At 40.7% G+C, this 14,732-nt stretch overlaps 1 protein-coding gene across 1 annotated transcript in view; it reads right to left on the reverse strand.

Moving 5' to 3' along the window:
- Positions 1–14,732, reverse strand: part of LOC138800077 (zinc finger protein 585A-like) — a 42,373-nt gene that overhangs the window by 24,664 nt on the left and 2,977 nt on the right. Inside the window, exons 2-7 of the mRNA XM_069981884.1 lie at positions 14,361–14,466; positions 10,442–10,545; positions 8,651–8,839; positions 8,439–8,562; positions 5,543–6,611; positions 4,520–4,589 (exon numbers count right to left, since the gene is read on the reverse strand). Of these exons, the coding sequence (XP_069837985.1) occupies positions 4,520–4,589; positions 5,543–6,611; positions 8,439–8,562; positions 8,651–8,839; positions 10,442–10,519 (1,530 nt within the window). The 5' untranslated portion in view covers positions 10,520–10,545; positions 14,361–14,466. The remainder of the gene's footprint in view (positions 1–4,519; positions 4,590–5,542; positions 6,612–8,438; positions 8,563–8,650; positions 8,840–10,441; positions 10,546–14,360; positions 14,467–14,732) is intronic.

Consider the following 14,732-nt stretch of genomic DNA (forward strand, 5'->3'; position numbering starts at 1 on the left):
AGAGGTGGATGTTAGCGCGCTCCGGATTTGAACGGCGCCACGGGACACCGATCAGCTGTGGTGAGTATACGTGCCAGCGGCTACCGGGGGGGTAACACAATTACCGACAGATGGAGTAGATGGAGTAGAGAGGGCCAGGAAGCTAAGGAGATGAAGCACACAATCTATAATGTCCATTACATGGAGTGGGAGAGAGAATTGTGTTCACTTATCACACAAGCAGGAGAAAACACCTGGGAGGAGATTTATGAAACTGGTGTAAAGTCTTAGTTGCCCCTAAAAACCAATAAGATTCCATCTTTAATTTTTTAAAGAATCTGTGAGGAATGAAAAGTGGAATCTGACTGGTTGCTAGGGGCAACTAAGACAATTCTACTTTACACCAATTTGATAAATCTCCCCCATGGTGTATGGTCATATGGATGTAGGGGTGTGTTTACTCTGAAAGATTATTGAAGCCAAAGCCAGGAACAGACTATAAATAGAGAACAGGTAGTAAAGTAAAAACTGAGATTTCTCCTCTTTTCAAATCCATTCCTGGCTTTGTTTTCACCAGTTGCAACCAAAAATCTGTACGTGTGAACACACCATAATGCTGGGTTTACACGGAACAATTATTGTGCGAATTTGCACGATAACGATCGAATTCGAACGATAATCGTACGTGTAAACGCAGCGAACAATCGAACGACGAGCAAGAACTCGTTCATTTTGATCTTTTAACTTGTTCTTAAATCGTTGTTCGTCGTTCGCAAAAAATTTGCCGATCGTTCCGTGTAAACAGTCATTCACTGATTTTACCTATGTGCGAGATAGGCTTAAGCGATCGCAAAACGATCGGAAAACAAATTTTCTGTACGATATATCGTTCCATCTAAACGCTGATCGTTATAAAAGAAAAATCGTTACTTAGAAATCGTTAATCGTACGATTGGGCAAATTATCGCTCCATGTAAACCCAGCATAAGACTTACAGCATCATCTTGGCTACTGCATCAGGGTATGTCCACACTACAGAATTCTCATGAATAATTTGCAGCAGTTTCCCTCCCTCGGCCGCACCCACACTCCTGCTTGAAGTTCTGGCGGTCCCATAGACTCCATTCTATGGTCAACTGGATTCTTCCATCCGCTAAAAGAATTAACCTGTTCATTCTCTGAGCGGATGGCAGAATCTGCCTGACCATAGAATGGAGTCTATCGGACCGGTGGAACTTGTAGCAGGAGTGCAGGGGCAGGCAAGCAATGGAAACCACGTTGAGTTATCCGTGAGAATTCTGTAGTGTGGAAATTCTCTGCTGCAGTATGCGTAGCCAAGATGACTCTGTAAGCCTTATGGTGTGTTCACACGTACAGATTTATGGTTGCAATTGGTGAAGCCAAAGCCAGGAATGGATTTGAAAAGAGAAATCTCAGTCTTTTCTTTACTACCTGTTTCTCTTTATAGTCTGTTCCTGGCTTTGGCTTCAATAATCTGTGTGCTTGTGTGATGAGTGAACACATTTCTCTCTCCCGCTCCATAATTGTGGACATTATGGATTGTTTAACACGGAATCCACTCGAATTTCTGTGAGAATTGCTTAGTGTGCATATACCCTTAGTGATGGGTTAATCTTACTGCATATTAAGGCCCTTTTACATCGGTCTATAAGCAGCCAGTGATCAACAGTGTTTCCACATTCAAAGAGATTGGCTTTCATTATGTTGGGTTGTGTGAAAGGGACCTTGAACATTTGCTTGCAATTTGAAAAACCCCTTTAATTACTAGATATTAACATGATGGTTTTATCTCTTGTACTATGCAGGTTGTACCAGTCCATTCCGGACCACAGTCTGATCTGGGAGACCTCAGGATGCAGAACAGAAGCTGCCTAGGGGACCTATTACACAGAAAGATTTTATAAAATATTATATTCAAATTTAATCTTTCCATGGAGGCATTGATCAAACATTGTCTGAGGTTTATCACATATTTTAAGCTGACCATGAAATCACTGTTAATTGATTGCAAATCTTTCGGTGTACTTATACATTGTTTGTTATTATGATTGTTTACATACTTCATACACTGTAGTACACAAATGATTGTAACTACTATTGCTCCATGTATTATGGTGGATGATTTCAGGTCATTCTCAAAAGTGATTGTTTGTGATCATTTATCGTTAATTGGAGAAAACAAATCGCTTATGGTGGTTTTACACGGAGTGATAATTCGCCCGATCGCACGATTAACGATTTTGAATGAACAATGTTCTTTTTATAACGATCAGCGTTTAGACGGAACGATACATCGTACGGAAAAATCGTTATGCGATCGTTTCGCGATTGCTTAAGCCTATCTCACACATAGGTGAAATCGTTGAAAGAATGTTTACACGGAACGATCTGCAAATTTTTTTGTGAACGATCAATGACGATTTGAGAACATGTTGAAAGATCAAAATGAACGATTTTTCGCTCGTCGCTTGATCTTTCGCTGCGTTTACAAATTTGATCGTTATTGTGCAAATTCGAACGATAAATCGTTCCGCGTAAAACCACCATTAGTCTAATAGGACCCTAACTGAGAGAATAGCACAGCTGATCATTCAGGGATTCTGGTTTAATTTTTTTTTTTATTATATTTTTTACACTCTTTTTTTTCAGGCTGCCACAACCAAAGCTGTGGGGAAATTTCCAAAGCAACAATTATAGATGTAATATTGTACTGAATGGGAACTAACAGTGTTTTTCAAAAATTTTTAATTTGATATAAAACCACTGTATGGTCATAGAGGCAACATACATACACCCTTAGGTAGGGGGAAATTTACTTTTTCCAAAGATGTATCAACCTGTGTTCTTTTGTTTAACAAATTATTGCATAGTCAATTGCTTAGTTATTTTTTGTTCTCTGACATCACTTTTACATTATGATTTAAGATAAAATACACAAATATGCTCATTTTTAAATAAAAAATTTTCATGGATACTTAGATTGTAAGATTAGGCAGAAAAGAGAAGTGTCACAATTGGAGTAGAAGTTTATAGTTCTAACAGTTTGTTACTTAGATTTTAATTAGAGATTCCTGTGGTATACAGAAATACAATTTAAAACATTACTGTCAATTGTCTTGGTCTTGCACCAGAGATCCACCGCGATCATGAGATACAGCCGGGTGGAGTACACAGCAGAATACATCTCTCTTTGGCTGTCAATCTAAGTAGATTCGTTCACTTCATTACAGTCTATAGAGTGAACAAGTTCTGCCAGCTGGGAGAGTGGAGCGCAGTGGCGCACGCTTTTTCTGACTGTATTTTTGGGATCACAGCAAGTTTCGGGAGTGGGACATGTCGCGATCAGAAACATCTACCATCTACAAAGACATATCCCAACATAGTTATTAGAGATAAGCAAATTTACAGTAATAGCAAAGTGAAGTGCCTCGCTAGCCTCGTCTTGTCATCCGGCAACCTTTGAACTCTGTGCCGCTTCATGCAAAATATTTAACTTGACGAGTCCTACAAGGACAAAACCTGTTGTGCTCGGTATCCGTTTCAGGACCAAATCCTGGTGGATGGCAACCTATTCTTGCCAAATCACAATTTTTTTTTTTCCTCCACCTGCATTTTGATGATGGACCACAGTTCTAAATGGGATTGCAATTTGGAGGGTTTACTGGCCATGAACCTAAAAATTTCATTGTGTTGTTAACTGAGCTGCTTAGTTATCACTATTGCCTTGAGGCATGGTACAAAAAGCATTATTCACTACTAGAGATGAATGAACCTTGAGCACGCTCAGCTTAATGCCATAGCCTGTATCCATGATTTCCAGGACTTCCTAGGGATGCATCCAACTTCTTTAGCCCTTGGTAATGACATGCTGAACATTTGGGTTCGGACGAACAGTATCCTTGTGAATCTGTATGAAACTGACCTTACATACTCCTAGAGGAGTGTGGACTGTGGCACCTTGGATGAAAAGCAGCACTATGCATGAATGGTCTTTTCATGCATTACTGTTGGCACCACACAAGACCTTTTCTTCTCTGCATAGTCAGAGAAATTAACTTTACCCCAAGTACTCTGCAATTCAATCCTTGTACTTCCTGTAGAATGTCAGTCTTTCATGTTTTTCTTGTGTCAGCTCCAGACTAGCTGCTAGTTGTGCACAGGAACGAACAGCACCTTGCATGCATGGTCAGCACTCCATTCATTGTTCTAAAACAAGGCTTAAAGGGGTTATCCAGTGCAACAAAAACATGGCCACTTTCTATCAGAGACAACACGACTCCTGTCTCCAGTTCAGGTGCGGTTTCCAATTAAGCTCCATTCATTTCAATGGAACTGTGCAGCAAAACCCCGCCCAAGCTGGAGACAAGGGTGGTGCTGTCTCTGGAAGAAAGTGTTCCATGTTTTTGTAGAGCTGGATAACCCCTTTCATCCAGAGACAGCCCCACTCTTGTCTCCAGCTTGGGCAGGGTTTTGCTGCTCAGTTCCATTGAAATGAATGGAGCTTAATTGGTAACCGTACCTGAACTGGAGACAGGAGTCGTGTTTTCACTGAAAGAAAGTGGCCATGTTTTTGTTGCACTGGATAACCCCTTTAAGAAAACAAAAAATGTGATCACGAGAACACAGGGATAGTCACTGTGGCAGGTCTTTCTCATTGTCCATTCGGTGACATGCCATCAATGACCATTGTCATAGTGGGAGAGAGAGCTGCTGTGACTACTGGGGAGGTTTGGGGGGAACTATTGCAGTGTCCTGGTACCCACTTCACAGCTGGTGTATGTATAAGGACTTGTTTTGGAAGAGACAGCCTGCTCAACCAATCCCTGGCTGTGATACTGTCCAGTATCAGTCAGTGATATGGGACAGCATTGCAGCCAGTGATTGGCTAAGCAGGCTGTCCCTCCCTACAGGAGTCTGTTTTGGAAGTGGTAGGGCTGCAGTAAGTGGGGGACCATGGAGAAGTAAAGCATAGGCACTTTATTATTTTCTATATGGCTGTAGCTATATAACAAAAGTTTGTTAAAGCTGTTGTGGCCACTAAGTTCTACTTCTGTATTATTAAATTTTTATAGCAGTCTTTTTCCTACCTGGTTAAATTTAATATGTTCCGGTAGACATGTTTAGCTGTCAACCATTATTCGGAGATGACACCTCTCATGGCTTACAGGCCCGTGAAATCTTATAGCTATGTCAAGGCCAAAGAGGGCCCACGCCCAACAGCATTATTTGGTGTACGCAAGTTACATACTGGGTGTTCTTGTCATTGATCATTGGATCCTGGTTAGAACATTCTTGGCACTAGGGGAACAGCAGAACAGCTTAGAAGATTTCGCAGACTCTGATCGGGCTGATGATATGGCCAGTTATTAATTTTATTCACATGGCCTTATTATAAAACCATATTCCGTCTGTGCTTTGCTGTAAATTGATGTGCCCAGGTCAACAACCTGGTAAATCTCTTCATTTCTCGCAATACAAAATTAACAACAACTTAAAGTACTTGAAAGGTTAACAGGGTTTATTTAAACTCAAAAAGCTCTACATGTGTTGAAAAACAATTTGTCCTCTATGGATTTTCAAATGTCTATTCAGGTCATTTTTCTGGGCGAAGCTCTTACCGCACTCGCGGCAGATGAACTTCTTCACTCCAGTGTGCCCTCTCTGATGTGAGAGAAGGTTTGAACTTTGAGCAAAAGCCTTCCCGCAGATGGGGCAAACAAAGGGTTTCTCTCCAGTGTGGATTCTCCGATGAGTAATAAGAGCTGAGTTACACGAAAAGTGCTTGCCGCAATCTTGACAGACGAGAGGCTTTTCTCTTGTGTGTGTTCTTAGATGTGTCACCAGGTGGGACTTGCAGAGGAAGTTTTCCCCACACTCTGAGCACACAAAGGCTCTTTCCCCTGTGTGAACGCTCTGGTGTCTGACCAGGTGGGACTTGTATGGGAAAAGCTTCCCACAATCAGAACAAGTCAGTTTCTTCCTCTTGTGAACCCGCTGATGCCTAGTCAGTTCTGCGTTACTAGTGAAAAACTTTGGACACTCGGTGCAGGTGAACAGCCTCCGTGTTGTGGGAAATGTCTGCCGAGGAGGTGGAGGGGCTGGTTTCATGTTAAAATTCCTGTTGAATTGACCATATTTTATTAACATGGCATTCATTTTCTGAGTGTTGTTGTTAGTTTTAATAGTTTTAGGCATCTCTTTAATAGGAGGTGGTCTGTAGGCTAAAGCTCTTGGGTTGTAGACGCGTAAGAGGTTTGGTCGATCCCGTGGCATTGGATCTTCTCTCCTAAATATGGGAGGACGTTTTGTCTGAGTTTGTTGTGTGGATATATAAATGACATCTTCATCACTGGAGTCGGATTCTGTGGCCTGGTCATCGTTGGCTGTGTATTGAGTGTGTATGTAAAGGTCACTACCTGGAAAATCATCTTCACTAGAAGAGTCCTCTGATTCGTCACTTACTGATTTTCCAGGTCTCTCAATTGTTTTATATAGTTTCAACAATTCTGGTTTAATATTAGACTTGGTAAAGTTCTTATTCTGTCCTATGTAGTATGGGGAATGAAAAACGGGGTGAAACTTGTCAGGTGACATTTTGGCTTTATTGTTATCTGTTGGAGGAAGAAAAGGTGGATAAAAGAATCATCTTGTGTGCACAAGCAGCTTATATATGCTCATGACGTATAATATTCTTATTGACTAAAAAAGGATACCACACCAAGGAGTTGTTGGAACTGAATCAAACTTTATAAGTGTAAATGTAATAATGTATATGTTATTACAATGTTAGAATAAAAGAATATGTTTATTGGGGAAAACCTTACATTTGAAGGTTCCTCTAGTATCCTGTTGGGTACCTCTAGTCTGGATACAGTTGAGCATCTTCTGGCACAAAAACCCACTAATGTCGCAGCTGGGCCTATAGATTCTCACACTAGTAGATTACTGATGCTAGATTCCAGCTGGTTTCATTTTTTTTTTCCAATCAATATATGATGATTGATTATTGAGTAAAAATAGCTTTGACCAAGGCTTAAGGAAAAATTATTCATCAGTGTTTTTCATTGGCTATTTGACCATTGATGCATACTTATGCACTGTGTAAAGAACAGCTTAAACATCCCCTCCTATTGCTTCCTAGAGATGTCCTACTACATTTTATTAAAATACGAAGTGTCTTTGACTTGAGCCTTCCGCCTTCAATCCTGACCATAGAAGTAGATCTGGTTCAAGTCAAATTTAAAAGATGGCATAAATATACTCTTACGTTGTGCAAAACAGAGTGTGCCCCAACTATTCTTACTATATTGTGTTTAGAAAACTCAGTATACGTGGTTTAAAATTGGCTTCAGACCAGACTCAACGTGTCCTAGATGTGGGATAGACAACGCGCATATATTACACATACCAGGGAGTTGTCGTTAGAGTTGTACTGGAAAGCAATTATAGTTTTAGTTAAAGAAGAAGTCAGGCGAAAATCTTTATTCAAGTATTGTATTGTGCCCCAAAAGTTATTCAAATCCCCAATATACACTTATTACGGGAAATGGACATAAAGTGCTTTTTTCCCTGCACTTATTACTGCATCAAGGCTTCACTTCCTGGATAAAATGGTGATGTCACTTCCTGGATAACATGGTGATGTCACAACCCGACTCCCAGAGCTGTGCGGGCTGTGGCTGCTGGAGAGGATGATGGCAGGGGGATGCTCAGTGTCCCTCCAGTGCCCTGTGTCCCTCAGTGTCCTCCTACCATCATCCTCTCTAGCAGCCACAGCTCGCCCGCACAGCTCTGGGAGTCGGGTCGTGACAGTGTATATTAGTGATTTGTATAACTTTTGGGGGACAATACAATACTTTAATAAAAAGTTTTGCTGGACTTCTCTTTTAAGGATGTGTTTTGTATTGCCCAAAGCAATGTATGTTGGGTCTCTACAAAAGAATATGGTTATAAGGTTAGAGAGGGGATAATACTTGAGAAGAAATTGCCCACGTGAGTCCATATGGGGTAGATGGATCAACACACCAGGGCTTCCTTCCCCCACTTTATTGACAGCATGTCGTAACCCGATGCAGATGCTTCTACATGCTGTATAATCACCTACATTTTATGTTGACCCAGGGAATGGCTTCTTGAATGTATCCTCATTGCTTTAGACGGCATGTACTTGTGTTATTGTTATAGTTCTTTGGATGTAAATGCTTTATAACTGGTATGTGTATTGACCTTTTCAACAAAGTATAATGGACATTTGGGGGAAAAAAAACAAAAACGAAACCAAGAATATTATTTGAAATGATTTAGTTACCATGTTTATGTGTTACTTTGTGAGACATAACTTTGGAATGCAAATGTATGGTATAAATATGTTCGGTTTTCAAAAAAAAAAAAAAGAAAAAAAGGCATAAATGGCAAACGTCCATCCGCTGCTATTTTACCTGGTGATGTTAGGGGTTGGTGAGTCTCCATCATGACATCCTTGTAGATATCCTTGTGTCCATCTAAATACTCCCACTCCTCCATTGAGAAATAAACCGCAATATCCTGACACCTTACAGGAACCTGACACACACAATGATAGAGTCATCATCATCCTGACGCTTTTATTGGTGTTACTGTACAATGCATCAGTACTTGCTGCAGTGCTCACCTCTTCCGTCAGCAGCTGAATGATCTTGTTGGTGAGATCCAGGATTTTCTGATCATTGTTTTTCTCCTTTGTCTGTGAGTGTGTAGGAGACACAGTGCTAGGGCTCTGGGTCCTGCTCAGTCTTTCTGATACACGCGGAGAATGGCTTGGTGTGACAGGCTCACTTGATTTCTTTGCTGGTACATAGTCCTAGAGAGTTACAGGGTACAAGATAAAAATTGCTTTCAAATCAACTGGTGTCAAAAAGTTATATAGATTTGTAATATACTTCTATATAAAAATCTCAAGTCTTCCAGTATTTATCAGCTGCCGTATGTCCTGCAGGAAGTGCTGAATTATTTCCAGTCTGACACAGAAACTGTCTAGAGCTGTGACAAATCTCCATAGAAAACCTATACTGCTCTGAACAGTTCCTTTCACAGGCAGCAGAGAGCACTGTCTAATGGTGCGTTTACACAGAGAGATTTATCTGACAGATTTTTTAAGCCAAAGCCAGGAACAGACTATAAACAAGGTGCAGGTCATAAAGAAAAGACTGAGATTCCCTGTCTTCTCAAGTCCATTCCTGACTTTGGCTTCCAAAATTGGTCAGATAAATCTGCCTGTGTAAACGCACCATAAGACTGGAAAGAATTTACCACTTCCTGCAGGACACCCTGCAGGACACACAGCAGCTGATAAGTACTGGAAGACTTGAGATTTTTAAATTTACAAATTTTTATAACTTTCTGACTTCAGTTGATTAAAAAAAAACCTCTGGAGTATCCATTTAAATCAGATCACTCATTGTACTATACACATGCAGCACCCAGTAAGAGGCACCAAACAATCGGTATTAGGCTGGATTCACATGGATGTATTTTGATCTGTTTTTTTTTTTTTTAAATAATGATAGTCAATGAAAAAACTGATCAAAATGGAGGCACACAACTACATCTGTGTTTTCATCAGTGTTCTTGCAAAAACAGACTTCAAAAAATGCAGTATGAACCCAGCCTGATTAGTTAAAGGAGCAGTCCGGTGAAAAAGTCTTTTTTCCACTAAATAACACACATTACAAAGTTATACAACATTGTAATGTGTGTTATTTATGTGAATGGCCCCCTTCCTTATGTTTCCACCCCACCCCCCCGAAGCTTGACCCGGAAGTGTAATACTGGATACTAACATAATCACTGTCGACCCCTTCCGTCCCGGACGCCATCTTGGGATGATTACGTCACTCTTCAGGAGGCCGGCCTGACTGCTCCAACCCTCCCTCATGCCGGCCCCCCTCCAGCAGGTCATCAGCTGCTCAGCCGCGATTGGCTAAGCATAACAGAAGACGTCTAGGGCTACAGCCAATCATGCGCACCGGCAGCCTTTTGATTGGCTGTAGCCCCAGATGTCTTCTGTTATGCTCAACCAATCGCAGGGGCCGGAGCAGTCAGGCCTGCCTCCTGAAGATGGCGGCCAGGACTTAAGGGGTTGACAGTGATTATGTTAGTATGCAGTATTACACTTCCGGGTCAAGCGTCTGGGGTGGGGTGTAAACATGGGGAAGGGGGCCATTCACATAAATAACACACATTACAATGTTGTATAACTTTGTAATGTGTGTTATTTAGTGAAGAAAACTTTTTCACTGCACTACTACTTTAAGACTATTGCCTCCATCTGTTCAATAACCTAAAAAGATACCTTTTGTCTCAATGTAGATTCGTATATGTTTTTATAAACATTTAAATCTGTTGTTTTTTTTAAATAAATAAAAGAGTTGTGTCACGTGATCGTATTCCTCAACTCCCTCACTTCTCCAGTCAGTAGGTAGATGATCTCCAGTGTGAGATTTAATATCTTGTCAGTCATCTGACTTCTGTCTTTTTCCATCTTCGGATCTTCAGAAAGTAGAGTATCTGCCAAAATCAAACAAAAAGTTTCCTTAAACAAAATGTAATTGAATCTAACAGTGATTTAGTGTTCAAAACCGATCACAGAATCGTCTTTATGGAAATTGTATGTCTCCTTGTAGCCGAGTTTCTCCTTTGTACATGGTGTCCTCATATATACAAGAATACACAAGTTAACGGGATCCTTATGAAGTTGGCCCTGGCCTGTATGTGTGCGTGGATGACGGAAAACAGAGGTCACATTATAAGGCTCTGATGGAGATAAGAACTGATGTGAGTAAATAAATGCTGAGAGGCCAGAGGTAGAAATGACCCAGGTGATCAGAGCCATATATAATCAATGTCACTAGGCGATAGACGAATGTTCTTCCAGGGAATATTCTTTTGCTTAAGATCGTTTGTGAATGAATAATCTTTTTGGAATGAACGATTATTTATCTTACTATCGATCAACTATTTCTAACATGGCTGACTTATTTGTCGACAATAACAGTATGTCAATAATCAGCTAAAAAAAAACCATTCATCTCTTTTCCAGTTCCTGTGCTGAGAGGCTTTCCTGGTCCCCTCACTGGTGGCAGCAATGACACATTGACCTATGAGATTGCTAGGATTCTGTATAAGTGGCCATATGTCCTCATGACATGTCACCATTGGAATCCAGCAACCAAAGCCCCACAGGGGACCAGGGAGGCATCAACGTGAGAGCAGCAGAAGGTGAGTATACTGACACAAGTAGATAGAAAAATTGCAGAAGACATCCTTGATGATGCAGGTCTCAAAGGGAAACAATTCGAGATGAGCACGACTCCACCATGCTTGGGTCTGTCAGAGCTCGAGCGTGCAGCATTTGATGAGCAGATGCTGAAGAAGTTGGATGCAACCCTAGGGAGTACTGGGAAACATGAATCCAGCCTATGGCTGTATCCATGTTTCCAGGCAGCCTTTAGGGCTGCACCAAACTTTTTTAGCCACCAGTTATCAATTGTTGCACGCTCAAGTTCTGACGGACCTAAGCATGCACAACTAGAGATGAGCGAACCGGGTTCGGATCTACTCGAACCCGAACCCGATCGTTCGGGAATTTTATTAGCAGTGGCTGCTTAACTTGGATAAAGCTCGAAGGTTGTCTGGAAAACATGGATACAGCCAATGACTATATCCATGTTTTCCACATAGCCTTAGGGCTTTATCCAACTTCAGCAGCCACCGCTAATCAAATGCCGAAAGTTCGAGTTCGGATGGACTCGAGCATGCTCAAGGTTCGCTCATCTCTATGCTCAACCATGAGCTCTTCTTTAGAAACAATGGCTCAGATCCTTGTTTCCTCTAACAGACAATAGGTGGCAATAAGACTATACCTATAATATAACCAAGTAAATTTTCCACCATACTGGTACATTGCAACTGGTTATCTGAAGAACATGTTTAAAACTATAGAGCAAAATAACATCTATCACTTCTATCTCATGTTTATATTGTTCATCATTGCATCTGGACCATTGAGACCATGGAGTTGATCTAACTGAGGCAACAAAAAACTGTGGGCTGAGTATGTGATACTACATAGCTTTGTGTAGACAGATTATATTTTGCCACGGAAAAGCAGGAAAACGTTCTCCCCAAATGATCGCACATTAAGAGAATAAACATTCTTCATGAGTCAATAAGTTCAACCAAGTATCCAGAAGAATATGTACAGTGTAAAGACTGCAGTATGACCTACACTGAGCAGTCAAAATATGAAAACCACTTCCCTAATGCTGCGTAGAAGCCCCTCCAGCTGGCAGCTCTGACCCATTCAGGTATAGACTTCACAACACATTTGAAGGTGTCTTTTAGTATCTGGTACCAAACTGTTATAGGACTTTAAGGATTTGCTGCTAAGTTGTCATGTGCAGCATCAATGGATTGTTCCTTTTTCCAGCACATCCCATAGATGCTTAATCCAATGTAAATCTAGGAGATGTTTAGGCCATGATCAACACCTTAAACAGTTTATTACGTTCCTTACAACATTCTTAACAATGTTTGCTATGTGGCCCACTGCCATTGGGGACTACTGTTGCCATGAAGAGGTGTAGCTGTGATGCTTAGATTCCTACACCTAGATATGTCTCTTCCTGAAACATCAACTTCAAGAGATAAAATTGGATCAGAATGGGGGTCGCGCACAATATGGTCTTATATGTTTGTAGCCATGGAGTCCTGAACCTCCACCCACATAGTGGAATTCACTGCTGATCCAGCAGTGGCCCTCATGTCAGGTATACTTTAATGTTATGGCTTGTCAGTGTACATGTATAATAAGGGTCTGGGGTATACAGACTGTTTTTTTTTCCCCATTGCTTTCATTTCATAAATGTTGATACTATTGGGTAGACCAAAGGACCAATGCCGAGATGCTTTTCCTACTTGCAATGATTTTCCTTCCTAAAGGGGGTTACTTGTTTTGGACCATGCTTTTTCATTAGTAGGGTCTTGTGACAAGAAGACAATTATTGGGTATCTGATTGCTGAAACAGCAACTGGTGTGAATCGATGGGGAACCAGGCAGCAGATGTTCATTTTTCCTGCTGCACCAACATAGGGAATATGGATAATTTCACACTCAATATGTGTTCCTATAATGCATGGATGTATTGAATCTTCCTGAGGCTAGGTTCACACTGCGTTTTCAGCATCCGTTTAACGCATCCGTTTTTTGCAAAAAACGCAAGAAAAACGGATTGCAATAAACGGATTCATTTGTGTGCATCCGTTTTTCCATTGACTTCCATTATAAAAAAAACGGATCCGTTTTTTTTGGCGGACCAAAACGGACCAAAAAACTTTGCTGACCCTATTTTTCTGGACGTTAAAAAAAACGGATCCGTTAAACGGATGCTGAAAACGCAGTGTGAACCTAGCCTGAGCAAAAACTATTTTTTTAGATTCTCTTTCTGCCCCTGAACAGGGCAAACACAATATTAAGATGGTATTCTCCTCTGAAGAAGTTATTCCCTATCAACAGGTTATAGAGTAACAAGCTGGTTGGTGGAGATCTGACCATTGGGACCAATTCCAAGAACACACCATGCAATTCAGGGACAATATAATCACCGCTCTCCGAATCAGTGGAAACCCAGGTGGTCGGACTCCCACTGATCAGCTTGTTGTTCCCTACCTTGTGGATAAAGGATAACTTCTTCAGGTCAGACCTCAGTAATAGGGTATTTGTGAATCAGTGTTAAAAACAGAATAATTTCTTTTAAGTGAAGGATTCGGCTTATATGACATTTAAAATAAGTATTGAAATCTTGGGCTCTTATCCATCACCATTTGTACAAATAAGGAAGAAATGAAACTCTAACAACATTGAGATTTCGATATGTCAGAACTAGGTCGGCAGTACTCCCACGACATGCATATTTCAGTCTCACTGGTTTCCATTTCCAAGCAACATTGACAAACTTAGACAAAGAGATTCAGATTTCTATGCCAGCGCCTCCTTCATTTTACTGGCAGTGCTCAAATTTTTCAATGTCGTCTTTTAAAAACAACGTTAAAGCAAAGTGTCATTGCCATGGTTTGTTGCCCGCAATATCAATCTGTAGAGTTCTCGTTATTATTACAATATTAGGCAGTATGCAATAGACATGACATTATAACATTTGACATTTGACAGTATAAATTTGAGCTGTCGACCCCCACATGACTTTCTACCACTGTTTAATTACAAAAAAATAAATGGACACATCCAGTCGACCATCTTAGACTAAAAGATGGAAGTTTAGGTGGTGTGCCGGCTATACATACCACAAGCACTTGGTTATACGTACCACAAGCTCATGCTGGTCACTTCTGGTCGCTGGACCTGTTCATAGGTCCCCAAGATCATAAGACAGCTAGCCAGCAAGTTCAGAGAGACATTATTTATTAGGGAGTCTGAAAGATTGAAAAGCTACAATAGGAATCTATTCTTCTTATTAGTTTTCTTATAATTTTGGTGAACTAGATGGAACTTGAGACAGTAATACTCTCAGCTCTTATCCAAGAAAGAATGTGTAGTAGATCAATACCCTCGTCTAACCCAAAAAAATTTTGCCAAGTAAAAAAAAAAAAGTGGCTGATAATGGAAAAAACCTTACTTTATCCTAAAATGTGTTCTCTGTATTGTATTCTAACAAGTAACACCCTCACCTAAGAGGAAA

This window comes from Dendropsophus ebraccatus, chromosome 8 (assembly GCF_027789765.1).
Source record: "Dendropsophus ebraccatus isolate aDenEbr1 chromosome 8, aDenEbr1.pat, whole genome shotgun sequence".
NCBI lineage: Eukaryota > Metazoa > Chordata > Amphibia > Anura > Hylidae > Dendropsophus > Dendropsophus ebraccatus.